This window comes from Erpetoichthys calabaricus, chromosome 14, assembly GCF_900747795.2.
Source record: "Erpetoichthys calabaricus chromosome 14, fErpCal1.3, whole genome shotgun sequence".
Classification (NCBI taxonomy): Eukaryota; Metazoa; Chordata; class Cladistia; order Polypteriformes; family Polypteridae; genus Erpetoichthys; species Erpetoichthys calabaricus.
The window spans coordinates 76,168,866-76,186,317 of record NC_041407.2 but is presented as its reverse complement, the minus strand read 5'-3'; the positions used below and the strand labels follow the sequence as shown (position 1 = coordinate 76,186,317).

General features: G+C 38.0%; 1 protein-coding gene across 3 annotated transcripts in view; it reads left to right on the top strand.

Moving 5' to 3' along the window:
* LOC114665047 (ribosomal protein S6 kinase 2 alpha) overlaps positions 1-17,452 on the top strand; it is a 254,431-nt gene that overhangs the window by 123,973 nt on the left and 113,006 nt on the right. Inside the window, exons 1-2 of one of the 3 annotated variants that reach the window (XM_051919089.1) lie at positions 7,626-7,828; positions 14,588-14,641. The exons of 1 other annotated variant lie outside the window; for it this stretch is intronic. In XM_051919089.1, the coding sequence (XP_051775049.1) occupies positions 7,787-7,828; positions 14,588-14,641 (96 nt within the window). In that variant the 5' untranslated portion in view covers positions 7,626-7,786. Of the gene's footprint in view, positions 1-7,625; positions 7,829-14,587; positions 14,642-17,452 lie in introns of those variants that run through there. One more of the 3 variants, XM_051919087.1, reaches the window with a different exon arrangement.

Sequence of the window (17,452 nt, the reverse complement as noted above, 5' to 3'; positions counted from 1 at the left end):
ATTGATGAATATTGATCAGTTTCCATAGAGTGGCAAAACGCATAGAAACATTCATGATTTTTTGGTGTTATGTGATCCACTAGATGACAGGCAGCAGAAAACCATAGAGAGCGTTATTTAGGCTTAACATTGTACATCAGGTCATAACAGCTTAACCCAAGAGATACTCAGGGTTAAGTGTTTTTATATAGAATTCTAGTCCTGGACGAGGTTTACAGTTAATGCCAAGGATGATAAAAGTGAGTGTGGAACTCCATCAACTTAGTAACTTTTTATGGACAAAAAGTAAAATATGGAGGCATGCATAGCCAAGGTTTGCGGAGTAGCCAGTTTGAAGTCTTCTGATTTGGGCCTCTGCTGCTTGATGTTCACTTGGACTCACGGGGGTGTAATCTTCGGTGCATGGTGAGCAGGTTGCACCATAGTGTGATGCAATCTGGAAGAGAATTGAAATCTGAAGTCCTGATATTCACCTAGAAAAGTTTGAAAATAGAGCAGTTCACAAATCTTGGGGTTATGTTCACAGTTCCGAGTGAACAAAGAGGAAATCATTAGACTGAACAGATGAAGCGTTTGATTTACTGCATCACCCTTCTTTCCTAATGTCACAATCATTTATTTACTTACTTCTTTCTGTCAGAATTAAATATATATATATATATATATATATATATATATATACAGTGCATCCGGAAAGTATTCACAGCGCATCACTTTTTCCACATTTTCTTATGTTACAGCCTTATTCCAAAATGCGTGTAGAATTCTGAGGAAAAAAATGAATTTAATCCAACACCCCATAAGGGTGTAACATAACAAAATGTGGAAAAAGTGATGCGCTGTGAATACTTTCCGGATGCACTGTGTGTATATAATAAATACACACATAGTAAATAATACTAGGGGGCTTCGCCCCCTGCTCGCTTCGCTCGCCAACCCCCGTATTTGGTTTTCCGGATACACACTTTTAAGATTTTTTTTTCTTTGAATTGTTGCTATTTCATTAGTTTCACTTTTATTTCAGAACTTCTGTAAAAACAATATTTGTAATCTTGCGAGTCCCAATATGCTGAATCTTTTTAATGAGGTCAGGATAGGTTTCTCTGTTTGGAATTTCAGCATAGACAAAACGATCTACATCATCAGCAGTTCATTTTTTTTTTTTACAAAGTAAAAAAGTAGGTAGAGTTCTACATTGGACTCCTGTCTGTAAAGTCGTGCTATTTTCCTCTCACAGTTCCAAAAGTACATGGGGTTACCAAGGTTATAACCCAGCTTTTGTCTAGGTTTTTGTACAAGGGCTAGACAGAACGTTTTCGACTCCTGGGGTAAATTTAGGTTTTTAAATAAGCAGACAGATAAATATATATACATTAACAAAGTAACCAATAAATGCATGTGCGGTAAACTCCGTTTTTGAAATTCTCAAGATTCTTTATTTGTCACATGCATAGTTATACAAGACAACACACAGTGAAATGCATCCTGATCCGCTTATCAAAAACTGTGCAAAGTTAGAAGAATATCAGTTAGATTAACAAAAAGTCATAGATTGAAAGATAATAGTATAGTAGAACATAATAAATAAGTAAAATTATGTGAATAAAGTAGAATTAAGTGTTAAGGTGCAATAGTGTAGTAATTATTGTACAAAACCAAAGTTAAACTGGTGCAGAGTTAAATGAGGCAGTTTGTTTGTTTGTGCTACTGTGATCTTTACTTTTTTATATTTTCTAATTTTCCTACTTTCACATCCTTTAACTTTCTCCACATGTGTATAGCGGCAACTTTTTTTTTTTTTTTTTTTGAGCCTTTCTAATTTCCCTGGTTTTATAGTCTCTAACCTGCTCTGCATGTGTTTAGCGCCAATGTTTATAAATGTCTTTATGAAATTCTACTTTGTCTTTTACTCACTGTCATTTAATTCTCAGCCGGATTGGACGTGCTTTTTTTTCAATTCCACTTGTTCCGGGCTGATAATTACTTTCCTTATTTTCTGAATTTGCACCTCGATTATTCTTTTTTGCTCATTTTTCTGTCCAACGCATTTGAATCTCTTTTCTCTGTGCTGCTTTCTTCTTTGCTTATATGTCGACATTTAATTTTTAACGTACTGTCCTTATACGCTTTATATGCACTGAGAGCCCTAGATCTGTCTGTGCTCAAATCCTTCACAAGACTGAATGTTTTGCTGCCTATTGTCCTATTTGATAGATTGTAAGTAGAGTCTGTCTTTGGTCTCGCGGGTAGATTGTAAGTAGGGCGTGTCTTTGGTCTCATGGGTCTTTCAAATGTCTCCCGAGAAGATCACGTATCGTAGACTTGCTTTTTGCTTTCCAGGACAGGATTTCTTTTTATAATAGATAGATATATATAATATACATACAACCCCAATTCCAGTGAAGTTGGGATGTTGTGTAAAATGTAAATAAAAACAGAATACAATGATTTGCAAATCCTTTTCAACCTATATTCAATTGAATACACTACGAAGACAAGATATCGAATGTTCAAACTGATAAACTTTATTGTTGTTTTGCAAATCTTCACTCATTTTGAATTTGATGCCTGCAACGCGTTCCAAAAAAGCTGGGACAGGGCCAGCAAAAGACTGGGAAAGTTGAGGAATGTTCAAAAAACACCTGTTTTGAACATTCCACAGGTGAACAGGTTAATTGGAAACAGGTGTTTGTCATGATTGGGTATAAAAGGAGCATCCCCAAAAGGCTCAGTCGTTCATAAGCAAGGATGGGGCGAGGTTCACCACTTTGTGAACAACTGCGTGGGCAAATAGTCCAGCAGTTTAAGAGCAACGTTTCTCAACGTACAATTGCAAGGAATCTAAGGATTTCATTATCTACTGTCCATAATATCATCAAAAGATTCAGAGAATCTGGAGAAATCTCTGCATGTAAGCGGCAAGGCCGACTACCAACACTGGATGCCCGTTACCTTCGATCCCTCAGGCAGCACTGCATTAAAAGCTGACATCATTCTGTAAAGGATATTACCACGTGGGCTCAGGAATACTTCAGAAAACCATTGTCAGTTAACACAGTTCGTCGCTAAATCTACAAGTGCAAGTTAAAACTCTACCATGCAAAGAGAAAGCCATATATCAACAACACCCAGAAATGCCGCCGGCTTCTCTGGGCCCGAGCTCATCTGAGATGGACTGACGCAAAGTGGAAAAGTGTGCTGTAGTCTGACGAATCCACATTTCAAATTGTTTTTGGAAATCATGGATGTCGTGTCCTCCGGGCCAAAGAGGAAAAGGACCATCCGGATTGTTATCAGCGCAAAGTTCAAAAGCCAGCATCTATGATGGTATGGGGGTGTGTTAGTGCTCATGGCATGGGTAACTTGCACATCTGTGAAGGCACCATTAATGCTGAAAGGTACATACAGGTTTTGGAGCAACATATGCTGCCATCCAAGCGACGTCTTTTTCAGGGACGTCCCTGCTTATTTCAGCAGTGCAATGCGAAGCCACATTCTGCATGTGTTACAACAGCATGGCTTCGTAGTAAAAGAGTGCGGGTACTAGACTGGCCTGCCTGCAGTCCAGACCTGTCTCCCATTGAAAATGTGTGGCACATTATGAAGCGCAAAATATGACAATGGAGACCCCGGACTATTGAGCAACTGAAGTTGTACATCAAGCAAGAATGGGAAAGAATTCCACCTACACAGTTTCAACCGTTGGTGTCCTCAGTTCCCAAACGCTTATTGAGTGTTGTTAAAAGGAAAGGTGATATAACACAGTGGTAATCATGCCCCTGTCCAGCTTTTTTGGAACATGTTGCAGACATCAAATTCAAAATGAGGTGAAGATTTGCAAAACAACAATAAAGTTTATCAGTTTGAACATTCGATATCTTGTCTTTGTAGTGTATTCAATTGAATATAGGTTGAAAAGGATTTGCAAATCATTGTATTCTGTTTTTATTTACATTTTACACAACGTCCCAACTTCATTGGAATTGGGGTTGTGTGTGTGTATATATGTGTGTGTGTGTGTGTGTATATGTGTATATATATATATATATATATATATAAAAAAAAATATATATATATATATATATATATAAAAATATATATATATATATAAAAATATATATAAAAATAAATATATATAAAGAGAGAGAGAATTTTCAGTGTTACATTATAATTATATAGTCATGTGGGTGGTAATTACAAAAAGTAATTTCTGCAGTTATATGCAAAGCTTGCCAGGGTGCTGCATAATGAATGTAGGAAAACAGAAGGTCATATTGCATTTATTCATTAGCAAGCAGCTTAATAAAAACCATAAGTAAATTATATTATTGTTACTCTCCTCATTTTAGTGTGTTAATTACTGTTTTTCAGATCACAGGTAAAACATGTAGACTTTAAGGGGAATTTTGCACTCCAAACCCCAGACACAACAGCCCTCAACTCAAACTCTGTTCCAGAAAGACTCTTTTATTAGAGCAGTGTAGCTTTATACAAGTGAACAGCATTTCCCAATGATGCCCACACACAAATCTTCTCAAGTGGCACCTCTAAATGACAGGAGAGACGCCTTCAGGTAGATCACTTTGGCAGCACCCACAGACCCCAGTGGGGTGTTCATTGGAGCTGAGCAGCTCTTCGGGCATCTGAATGGATGCTTCACTGTAGTGATGCTGCCACCCAGTGTACTGGGGGAACATTTGGACCTTGAAGTTGGCTTCCTGACTAGAAAAGAATTTAGGAAACATCCCAGCCATGATACCCATCCAACCATGCTGTCCATCACACACACTGCTATCTCACAATATGGAAAGTGATCCTCTAATCTTTTTGCCTTATTTTCACCATTTTCACATTGTTTGTGTATGACCTGTAGTTAAGATCTATTTATGAGCTAAAATCATGCAGTAACTTTAATGAAAAAAGCAGCTGAGTTTCATATTCATATTTGGGTCAGATCTGTGGTGACAATAACCGATAAGTTGTGAGAAGTTAAAGATTTAGAAAAATATCATTAGAGAAATCTTTGTTTTGGTGGGGAGGGACTTTAGCTAAACTCATTATAGGAAGAGGAAGTGACAACCACAGCACTTGAAAACATCTTTCTGTTTATCTTATAACTTTTATAGTGTAGAGAATTTATCCAAAAGTCAAAGTGCTGGTCATTTATTTTTACTATTTAAAAAAATAAAATAATGCTCGAGGTGGTCATCTTAAGATAAAAGGTCAAACAATTATTAAAAAAAAAAGTTACCCTGTTCCTGTTTTTAATATTTTATGTCACAATACTCTGTAAAGCTGAGTATGGGGAATTTTGTTTGCTATTCATTTACACACATGAGTCCATGCAATAAATGTAGGAGTGCACAACTCATTTGCAGACATCCCATAAATTACAAGTCAACTTTTGTTTTACTGAATAACTGAAATAAGCATGTATACTGTATATCCTAGTGTAGCTGAGATAGTTTGCCTTGAGTGTTTTGCATACCTGGCATGATACATTGGCATGTTTTAAAGATTCTGTATATATTGTAAATTTGTCCAACATTTCACTAACCTCATCATGGCCAGTGAAGCACTTAGCATCATTGATACCCTTTGACCTGAGAAACCTGTGATTACAAATAAATAAGCAGAAGCAAGGTTTTTGTCCTTTTATTAATTGACGGCATTTCTACAGTACACACTCAAGTGTGCCCCATTATTAGTGTCTCAGTGGCAAAAGGTTTATTGTTACATGTGTTTATCCACAGAAAGCCACATGACTTTACCACTTAAATAGGAAAAAGGTTTTACCTAATATTTTAATTATGTGTTTGTTTCTGCATTTGATTCTATGTGCTGTAGTATTATGCTTATTTATAATTGCCTCAGCTCTTCAAAGATATAATGATTTTCATTTCCAAGAATAGAAAGTTTTCTTAATATCATGTTTATTTGAAACAGCAGACTTTTTCCCATTTCATTTAGTAAAACTTGAGTATTGTTATTCAAAGTTGTTGAGGTATGTTTCCTTCTCTCCTACATCTTTGTAATATACATCCAACAGCACAAGGTGGAAATATTACAGATTCTCCAGTCAAATCACCCATGATCTCTGGAATCTTTTTGAATGCAGTATTAGATGATTCTTTTCTACTTAGTGATTTTGTGTTGAATCTGTAAACAAGGTGTATATTGCAGGGATGTTTTCATTGTAGTAATGCAGAACAACTGAAGAGCGTGTCTATTATCGTGCAGTTTTGTGACAAGTGATGATAGAAAAAATAAAGCAACAACTTTGCACCTCTAATTGGGCTCATTTGCTTTTTTCTTTTCTACTTGGTCCTGTGTTTTCTCCCATTTGCTCACTTTACCTTTCTTGATAGAATAAAATATACTTTCTAAAAGCATTGATTATTGGGAGGGCACTGTAAACAACAAAATTGGTTATGACAATCTTAAATTATGCTCCACATTAAAGAATAATTTTGAAGCAGTCACTAATCAAGAGACTTTTTAAAATATAGAACTGTTCAATATACTGTATTAGTCTGTAGTACCATTAACATTGTCTATAAACATTTAACTTGTAGTTAAGTTATTATACACTCCTTTAACTTACATTTGCAGAAAAACACCAGTATGAAGAGCCCCTGCATACAGGAAAAATGTCATGTAAGAGCTTTAATTTTAGGGTAAGGATTGGTTTTAAGGACTGAAGCAGATGTGGACATTCACTGTGGCTTGATATTGCAATGCTGCCATCACCCTTCCTCTGGACAGTTGCTGACCATCACCCATGAACCCCAAAGGCAGCAGTTGTAATTAACCTCTACAGAATTTATTTTTATCTACAGCTATGTATTTCCTAGAAGTTGGTAAATGAAGTGACCTAAATGTGATTTTCCTTAGCAATTTAATTTCTTAAAGTGTGGATTAATTTACATCAAGTCTTTTAACCATTGAACTGCAACCACATGATATTAGTTGTTCTTCAGTCTAATGGAATTAATTGCACGTCGAACACGTGGGCACAGCAAAAAAAAAAATCGAATACTCTTATATTTAGGTATGGATGCATGAAGTACTAAAGTAGAAATGTACTGTGATGTGCCTTGTGATCAGAAAGGAAAAAATGAAACAAACACATTTCTTGATCAAGTAACACTAATAGCAGAACACTATGACACAGTGTTACAATTTAATCAGCACAGAATTTTTTCTGCCTCAGAGTCTAGTGATAACTAGACTCAGAGGCAGTGTTGCTTGTTGGTCAATGCTGCAGCTTAGTTGCATCACACTTTGTACAGTTTCCTCTTTTTTAATAAATAATTTAAAAAATCCCACCTGCTTTACAAGACTGTTCGATCTTAATTTAAAACAGCAATACCAGTTGTAATAAATCTAATACTGTATTGAAAAATTCTGTTTCATGATTTCAGCATAATTTTTCCTGCTGGGTGAAGGCTTGAAGATTCCTTTGGTCGCTGACAGAGGAACAGTTGTGGCACTCTTCTGACTAAGCAGTGACTAAACTGTGGTTTTGCTAGGAAATAGCATGTTTCCCTCCCCTTTTTGTCTCAACAACCAGCAGTCATTGAAATACTGTAGTGGTGAGCAGAACTTACTACACTGCATCCCTCTAACAGCAAGCATATCATCCACCATAGTTGCTCTTTTTCTGTGACATTGTGTTGGAGGGTGTGCAAGGTGTTTTTTGTTTTTATTCTAAACCTTGCAAAAGTGATGACGCTGTTTGTAAAGTTGCATATGATATGGGAGGTTACATCTGGAACCTGCTGAGATGTGGAGGCTCCTGTTTCGGACAAAACATCGTATCCAAGAGGCAAGTCCTCTATTAATTTTAACAGTCTATCCTATAAAAGCTGCAGTTAATATCTAGGGTTTTAAATATCTAAAGAAAAATGACTATAGTGTTTATTTAAAGCAGCATGTGCTGCATAAGCAACATAATGTAGGTAAAATAATCTTTTACCATGTTTGCTTATATCCCCACTTGTTATGATTACACTGTTAAAATGAGTTTATATTCTGTTCATTTGTGAATATATCAATGTATCATGTGAAGGAAAAGGTGGATCCAGAATAAACAGCCACCAACTGTCATTTTACCCTGGGTCCTTTCCTGCCTAGCAGTACATGTTGCTAAAATAGGCTGTGGTACCCAGCTGAACTTAATTGGTGTAAATATGCTAAGAAAATGTAGGGCTGGGATTAAATAGGATTTCAAGAGGCAGAAATTAAAGCTATAAACAACAAATTAGCTGTGTTTATTTTTCACTGAGTTTCATGTCTAGTTTTGGTGCTTTTTCTTAAGGAGAAAAATTACTTATTGTTAAGGAGTAATTATGGTCTCTTTGTAAGTAAGCATGATATTGACTCTTAAGCAAGCTAAAGTGTAATCAGTATGCCCTACCACTCCTACGCACATATTAATACATCTTTACAAAAGAATTAGGTTAAAATTTAGCACTAATCTGTGCGTACAAGTCTTTGTTTGAAGGAGTATGTACTGTATAAACATGAAATACGAGATATGGCATGTGTTCACATTGAATAGTTACATGTAGTAAATACTGTATGAAGTCACTGAAATAGTCTGGCCGACAAGAGTAGAGCCAGCAGTGACCAACAGTAATACCAGTAATTCTTCCAGTCAAGAAATGAACATTGCATTGTTATAGCAGTCTTAGGATATAATGTACTGTGAGACATCATCTGTCTTGTAAAAATTAAAGCAAATGCACATACACATATATAAAAATACATAATGTAGAAGCTTACCATATGCAGAAAGCATATGAGAGAGAGAGAAAGAGACTAGCAGAAAAAGGCCCCGCACAAGCCAGTTTAGCATCACGGGCTTCGAGAGAGCAGTAAAGCCTTTTATATGTGTTGTACGTTCCAGGAATGGCACAATGCAGAGGAACTAACATGATGGGGAGAAAAAGAGAGACTGAAACAGGGAGGCTTCTCTGGGGTGGCAATCCCTTCCGGCAGCTAAAGGACACACAGTCCCATGCATGGGACAATGCTGTCCTTCAAATACACCAGTCAGCTAAGGTGCTGCCTTAGAGATGTAGCCATTTGAGCCAACAGGTACATATATGTTCTAGCTCTGTGTCTACAGAGTGAAAGGAAGGCCTTCCCTGACTCTGAAAGTGGTTTTGGGGTTTGGTCAAAAATGTCCCCAGGTGGTAATTTATTGACTCCACTGTACTAGAAGCCACTTTGTTGCATACCCAGGAGAGCAATTGGCAAACACTCAGCTGGTAGAATGAAGAGAGGCCAGTGTTGAGAAAGGATTGTATTTTGGCACTGGTATGATACGTAAGTGGACAGGCCAGCACATTTAAGAGTTAGGGTTTACTGTACACGGTCCAAGATGGGGTTTAATGTTTGTTTTTTGCTACTTTGCATAGTCATTTCTGTGCAACTCTTCATCTTTATCTGCTTTGTGTTGTTGTGGGTATGTAGAGCTTCCACAAGGATCTCCTCCAATTACTGTATATAAAAAAAAAAAATTATGTGAGATAAGCAAATTTTTAGTCCAAAATGTTGCATTCCAAGTTAGCCCCTCAATTTGCATTTTAAGAGAGTTTTAACTTTAAAATTCATACAAGAGATTGGGTAACTGTCTCAAAATATCAACTGTACTAATCAATAGACTGATGTTACACTTTGTCATAGTTTTCAATAACCTTTTATCATGTGATGGTTCTGCACCAATTTTTTAGCTTTATTTCTTACACTGTCATGATAACATTTTCTGGCTGCTTGTCACCTGTTACACTAATATCTCTATTTCTGTGTAAACACCATTCACTTTCTTAGCCTTCCTCTTGGGCTACCACTTCCTGCTTGTTAAGGAGGACATATGACATAGCAGCTTTAAATAGATACCATCTTAATAAGTGAAAATGGCTTCCTAATAACTAGACAATATAAGTCCAAGTATGTATTTTAAAGAGGAATGTGTAATTATTAACTGTTTAAATCTTGGAAGTATCCAGTATCACACAGTTGCCTTTGTAATTGTACTCCATTAATGCATGTTCTAAATAATTACTTTTGGAGCATTTGTATAATTGGCTTATAAATGGTGACTCCAAAGAAGTCATCAACTAAGTTGAAAAAGACCTCCAACATAAACAATATTTAAAATCTATATCCAGAGTGGGGCAGAAAATCCTGAAAGCTTTTTACAGGGCTGTATATGTGCTGCTAAAGGAATGTTTCTTCATGCTTAATAGTACTGTATATACAGTCATATGAAAAAGTTTGGGAATCCCTCTCAGCTTGCATAATATCTGACTCTACCTTCAACAAAAAAGATAACAGTGGTATGTCTTTCATTTCCTAGGAGCATCTGAGTACTGGGGTGTTTTCCGAACAAAGAGTTTTAGTGAAGCAGAATTTAGTTGTATGAAATTAAATCAAATGTGAGAAACTGGCTGTGCAAAAATATGGGTCCCCTTGTAATTTTGCTGATTTGAATGCATGTAACTGCTCAATACTGTGTGGGGAACAGCCCGGACACAGACAGATAGACACGATGGTTTCACCCAACACACGTTTATTGAACATTATTATTTACACTAGTGAGCACAAACCCAGTGCCGCAGCACCAATCACCCCTCAAGTCCTGGCCACAACACAATGCCTTCTCCAAGTCTCTGGTCTGCCTCCACTCCTCTTCACCAAGCTTCGTCCACTTTCACCCGACTCTTGCCCCTGACTGGAGAGAGGCGGCCCCTTTTATACACCCCGGATGGACTCCAGTTGCATCCTAAGGGCTTCTGTAGCCACACCCCTGTGTGGCGGAAGCTCTGTCAGTGTATCCGGAAGTCCTCCGGGTGTCCCCAATACTCCTTCCCCCCAGCACTTCCGGGTGTGGTGGAACTACTGAGGTCCAGGGCTCCCAAGGCATTGGGGCGCCCCCTGGCGGTGACCACGGGCCCCTACAGGGTTGAGCTTCCAAGCTCTGTACCCGTGGCCCCCACAGCAACCAGGGAGGATGCCCCCTTGTGTTCTGGAGGAGGCACAAGCCCTCCTCCGGTCCTCCTGGGCATCCCGGCCGGGCATGAACCCCCGCCGGGTACCACAACTGATTACTTGCAACACCAAATTGGTTGGATTATCTCGTTAAGCCTTGAACTTCATAGATAGGTGTGTCCAATCATGAAAAAAGGTATTTAAGGTGGTCAATTGCAAGTCGTGCTTCTCTTTGACTCTCCTTTGAAGAGTGACAACATGGGATCATCAAAGCAACTCTCAAAAGATCTGAAAACAAAGATTGTTGAGTATCATGGTTTAGGGGAAAGCAACAAAAAGCTATCTCAGAGGTTTAAACTGTCAGTTTCAACTGTAAGGAATGTAGTCAGGAAATGGAAGGCCACAGGCACAGTTGCTGTTAAACCCAGCAGGTCTGGCAGACCAAGAAAAATACAGGAGTGGCATATGTGCATGAGTGTGAGAATGGTTACAGACAACCCACAGATCACCTCCAAAGACCTGCAAGAACATCTTGCTGCAGATGGTGTATCAGTACATTGTTCTACAATTCTGTATGGCAGGGTGATGAGAAAGAAGCCCTTTCTGCACTCACGCCACAAACAGAGCCGCTTGTTGTATGCAAATGCTCATTTATACAAGCCAGATTCATTTTGGAACAAAGTGCTTTGGACTGATAATACAAAAATTGAGTTATTTGGTCATAACAAAAAGCGCTTTGCATGGTGGAAGAAGAACACCACATTCCAAGAAAAACACCTGCTACCTACTGTCAAATTTGGTGGAGGTTCCATCATGCTGTGGGGCTGTGTGGCTAGTTCAGGGACTGGGGCCCTTGTTAAAGTCGAGGGTCGGATGAATTCAACCAAATATCAACAAATTCTTCATGATAATGTTCAAGCATCAGTCACAAAGTTGAAGTTATGCAGGGGTTGGATATTCCAACAAGATAATGACCCAAAACACAGTTTGAAATCTACAAAGGCATTCATGCAGAGAGAGAAGTACAATGTTCTGGAATGGCCGTCACAGTCCCCTGACTTGAATATCATCGAAAATCTATGGGATGATTTGAAGCAGGCTGTACATGCTCAGCAGCCATCAAATTTAACTGAACTGGAGAGATTTTGTATGGAAGAATGGTCAAAAATACCTCCATCCAGAATCCAGACACTCATCAAAGGTTATAGGAGGTGTCCAGAGGCTGTTATATTTGCAAAAGGAGGCTCAACTAAGTATTGATGTAATATCTCTGTTGGGGTGCCCAAATTTATGCACCTGCCTAATTTTGTTATGATGCATATTACATATTTTCTGTTAATCCACTAAACTAAATGTCACTGCGGAAATACTACTGTTTCCATAAGGCATGTCATATATTAAAAGAAAGTTGCTACTTTGAAAGCTCAACCAATGATAAACAAAAATCCAAAGAATTAAGTGGGGTTCCCAAACTTTTTCATATGACTGTACCATAATGAAAATTATCATCTAAAGGCAACTCATTTCTTTAACATAAATAAGACTGAATACTGCTAATGGACAATTAGATTCCAATTACATAATATTTAAAATATGCATGAAATGTGTGTGCTTATCTAAGGTAATTTACAGTGATGCACAACTGCACGTAAGAAGCCTAAGAATAATTTAAAGCTAAGTATCACCAGGACCTCCTGTCCACAAAGAAATGTGGTTCATGCGCTGCTTTTTCTTGTTCAGTTTCGTGGAGTTCTTCTCAAATGTGCTTTTTAAATTCATACCTTGCACTCTAAAACTGTGGCCTATTGCCTTATAGTACAGTGAGCTGCTCTATGGCTCTATATTCGTTTCGGTGTATGTGGCAGTGTCCTGCCATCTCATTGTTTCTCATTTGTTGTTAATGAAATGGCTCATACTTTTGGCTTGAAGCTGAGCTGAGGTCACAGAACTTGTTTTTTTTTGGCATGACGGGTTGGATGACTTTGTATTGCAATCAGAGTGTTTGACTTTCGGTTATGATGAAAACGACCTGTCTGCTGTAAAGACCCGAGCAGACATTAGTTTCTGCAAGCAGTTGTCCATGTTTGTTACATTTCCATTATGTATCCTGCAGTTAACGTATGTCTGATTGGCTTGTGCAATGTGCTTCATTCTCAGCAGGTATTCTTTTCCTGTAAGTTATGGCACATACCCACACCGTGGTTTGCCAGAAGAAAGACCAGAGGCTCAATTACATTGCATATCACATCATGAGCTCATTATTTAAAACCAAGATCCTGGTTCTAGGCCCAATGGTGAGTGAGTTGTTGTGTGATGGATAGACAGCCCTTAGCATTTTATATATGTGGATTTCAGAATTTAATCAACCTCTCAAACCATGTATGTCACAGTCACTCAAATAAACCATTTGAATTTATTTTTATATTCTTCCTCTAAACTTGTTAACATTTTTAACATTTCTTATATTTCTGGATAAGTGAGTTAAATTCAAGTATCTGTCTTAAATTGGTAGCAATGTTGTTCAGATATGTGAATGAGAATTTCACCATACTCTGTACATGTAACAATATGACTACTATTACATATAGAATGTGGCATTGAGTGGAAATGAGGTAAAGGAGTCACTGTGAAAGATACAATGGTAAAATCAATAATCAGCAAAGACAAACCAGTCCAAGTTGCTCAGTATAAAGGAACTTTTGGAGAAATACATTCACTTAGGAAAATGCAAGGTAAAGCATTTCAAGATTTTCAACAACTAGTGAACTACAAATTAGATATATGAATTGTCAAAAGTGGAAGAGCTCTCTTGATGCAATATGTAGACACTTTACACTTTTTTTACCTTCCAGCTGATTTTCATTCAGTTCAGGTTTTCTTTTCTTTTTGACAGAAAATCTTACGTCTGTACATATTAAATGTTGAGTTGTAGTAGTCTAGCGATGGGGATTCTTAGCCTTTTTCCTTGGTGTACCACCCCCAAGAACTAAAATGTTTCAAGGAATACCATTATTTTTGGTCATTAATTGTTAAGTACTGATGTTATTATAGTGCAAAACAAATGTTGATACTGTATGTCTTTACCCAGCACTTTAATATATTAATTATTTTTATTTATTTATTTATTTTAAGTTTTTCATGTATCTGTATTTGTCAATCAGAAATTGCCTTTGAACACATCTTAGCAATGTTTTAAGACGGGTTTAAGGGATTTGTTTAAATTGTAATGTAAAGCAGAAGAACTATTAAAAATTGTGAATTGTCATAATGTTTATGTAGCTGTTTTGATTAATGTTACCAAGCTATTAAAAATTAACAATTTCCAACTCAGTTAGTCCAATTCATGAGAGAAACCTTATCCCAGGAGTATTGGAATCAAGGCAGAAAACAGCAGAGGACAGGGTGCTAACTCTGCTGAAAACAGCAGAGTCTAGGGTGCTAGACTCTCGCTTAATGTGGCAATGAATTGGATTAATTGGGTTGGAAAATGATTTGTTACTTTGTTATTAATATATGACACTTCCAACACAAAAAGGGGAGTTGTCACAAAGGCTCTGTAATGATTTTTGGCTTTTCCTAATCACCACAGGAAAAATCAGAAATTACTTGGATAGAGAAGGACTTTTCAAATATAATGATCAAGGTAAGACATGTAACAATCAACTGCTTTTGCAGATTAATTGTACTTCTCTTTGGTTAGCCTTGGCAAATATATTATTAAATGCTTTCTAGAATCCATAATGTGTGAAGTGTTAATAGGAGAAAAGGCTAACTTCTTAAAAGCTATTTTGTTGAGGGTTTTCTCCCAGCTCTTTTCTCTCTGTCTCTGTATGTATACACATACACACACACCGGCCACTTTATTAGGTTCACCTGCTCAACTGCTTGTTATCACAAATATCTAATCAACAAATCACATGGCAGCAACTCAGTGCTAAGATGAACTGCTGAAATTCAAACTGTGTGTGAAAATGGAGAAGAAAGGTGATTTAAGTGACTTTGAATGTGGCATGGTTTTTGGTGCCAGAGGGGCCCGTCTGGGTATTTCAGAAACTGCTGATCAACTGAGATTTTCAAGCACAACCATCTCAAGGGTTTGCAGAAAATAGTCTTAAAAAGGGAAAATATCTAGTGAGCATTAGTTGTCTGTGATAAAAATGCCTTGTTCATGCTAGAGGTCCAAGGACAATAACCAGACTAGTTCGAGCTGATAGAAGGGCAACAGTAATTCAAATAAACACTTGTTACAACTGAGGTATGCAGAAGAGCATCTCTGAACACACAGCACGTCAAACCTTGAAGCAGATGGGCTACAGCCGCAGGAGACCATACCAGGTGCCAATCCTGCCAGCTAAGAACAGGTAACTGAGGCCACAATTCACACCAAAATTGGACAATAGAAGACAGGAAAAATGTTGCCTGGTCTAATGAGTCTCTCTTTCTGCCACAACATTTGGATTGTAGCATCAGAATTTGGCATCAATATGAAAGCATGGATCCATCTTGCTTTGTATTAACTGTTCAGGGTGCTGGTGGTGGTGGTGGTGTAATGGTGTGAAGGATATTTTTTGGGAAAATTTCGGCCCCTTAGTACCAGTTTAGCATCATTTAAATGCCACAGCCTACCTGAGTATTTTTGCTGATCATGTCCATCCCTTTATGACCGCAGTGTACTCATCTTCTGATGGCTACTTCCAGCAGGATAACTTGCCATATCACAAAGCTCAGATCATCTCAAACTTGTTTCTTGAACATGACAGTGAGTTCACTCTACTCAAATGGCCTTCACGGTCTCCAGATATTAATCCGGTTTAGCAACTTTGGGATGTGGTGGAACAGGAGGTTCACATCATGGATGTGCAGTTGACAAATCTGCAGCATCTGTGTGATGATGTTATGTCAAAATGGACCCATCGCTGGTGAATGTGTATACGTGTGTGTGTGTGTATGTGTGTATATATATATATATATATATATATATATATATATATATATATATATATACAGTGGTGTGAAAAACTATTTGCCCCCTTCCTGATTTCTTATTCTTTTGCATGTTTGTCACACAAAATGTTTCTGATCATCAAACACATTTAACCATTAGTCAAATATAACACAAGTAAACACAAAATGCAGTTTTTAAATGATGGTTTTTATTATTTAGGGAGAAAAAAAATCCAAACCTACATGGCCCTGTGTGAAAAAGTAATTGCCCCCTTGTTAAAAAATAACCTAACTGTGGTGTATCACACCTGAGTTCAATTTCCGTAGCCACCCCCAGGCCTGATTACTGCCACACCTGTTTCAATCAAGAAATCACTTAAATAGGAGCTGCCTGACACAGAGAAGTAGACCAAAAGCACCTCAAAAGCTAGACATCATGCCAAGATCCAAAGAAATTCAGGAACAAATGAGAACAGAAGTAATTGAGATCTATCAGTCTGGTAAAGGTTATAAAGCCATTTCTAAAGCTTTGGGACTCCAGCGAACCACAGTGAGAGCCATTATCCACAAATGGCAAAAACATGGAACAGTGGTGAACCTTCCCAGGAGTGGCCGGCCGACCAAAATTACCCCAAGAGCGCAGAGACGACTCATCCGAGAGGTCACAAAAGACCCCAGGACAACGTCTAAAGAACTGCAGGCCTCACTTGCCTCAATTAAGGTCAGTGTTCACGACTCCACCATAAGAAAGAGACTGGGCAAAAACGGCCTGCATGGCAGATTTCCAAGACGCAAACCACTGTTAAGCAAAAAGAACATTAGGGCTCGTCTCAATTTTGCTAAGAAACATCTCAATGATTGCCAAGACTTTTGGGAAAATACCTTGTGGACTGATGAGTCAAAAGTTGAACTTTTTGGAAGGCAAATGTCCCGTTACATCTGGCGTAAAAGGAACACAGCATTTCAGAAAAAGAACATCATACCAACAGTAAAATATGGTGGTGGTAGTGTGATGGTCTGGGGTTGTTTTGCTGCTTCAGGACCTGGAAGGCTTGCTGTGATAGATGGAACCATGAATTCTACTGTCTACCAAAAAATCCTGAAGGAGAATGTCCAGCCATCTGTTCGTCAACTCAAGCTGAAGCGATCTTGGGTGCTGCAACAGGACAATGACCCAAAACACACCAGCAAATCCACCTCTGAATGGCTGAAGAAAAACAAAATGAAGACTTTGGAGTGGCCTAGTCAAAGTCCTGACCTGAATCCAATTGAGATGCTATGGCATGACCTTAAAAAGGCGGTTCATGCTAGAAAACCCTCAAATAAAGCTGAATTACAACAATTTTGCAAAGATGAGTGGGCCAAAATTCCTCCAGAGCGCTGTATAAGACTCATTGCAAGTTATCGCAAACGCTTGATTGCAGTTATTGCTGCTAAGGGTGGCCCAACCAGTTATTAGGTTCAGGGGGCAATTACTTTTTCACACAGGGCCATGTAGGTTTGGATTTTT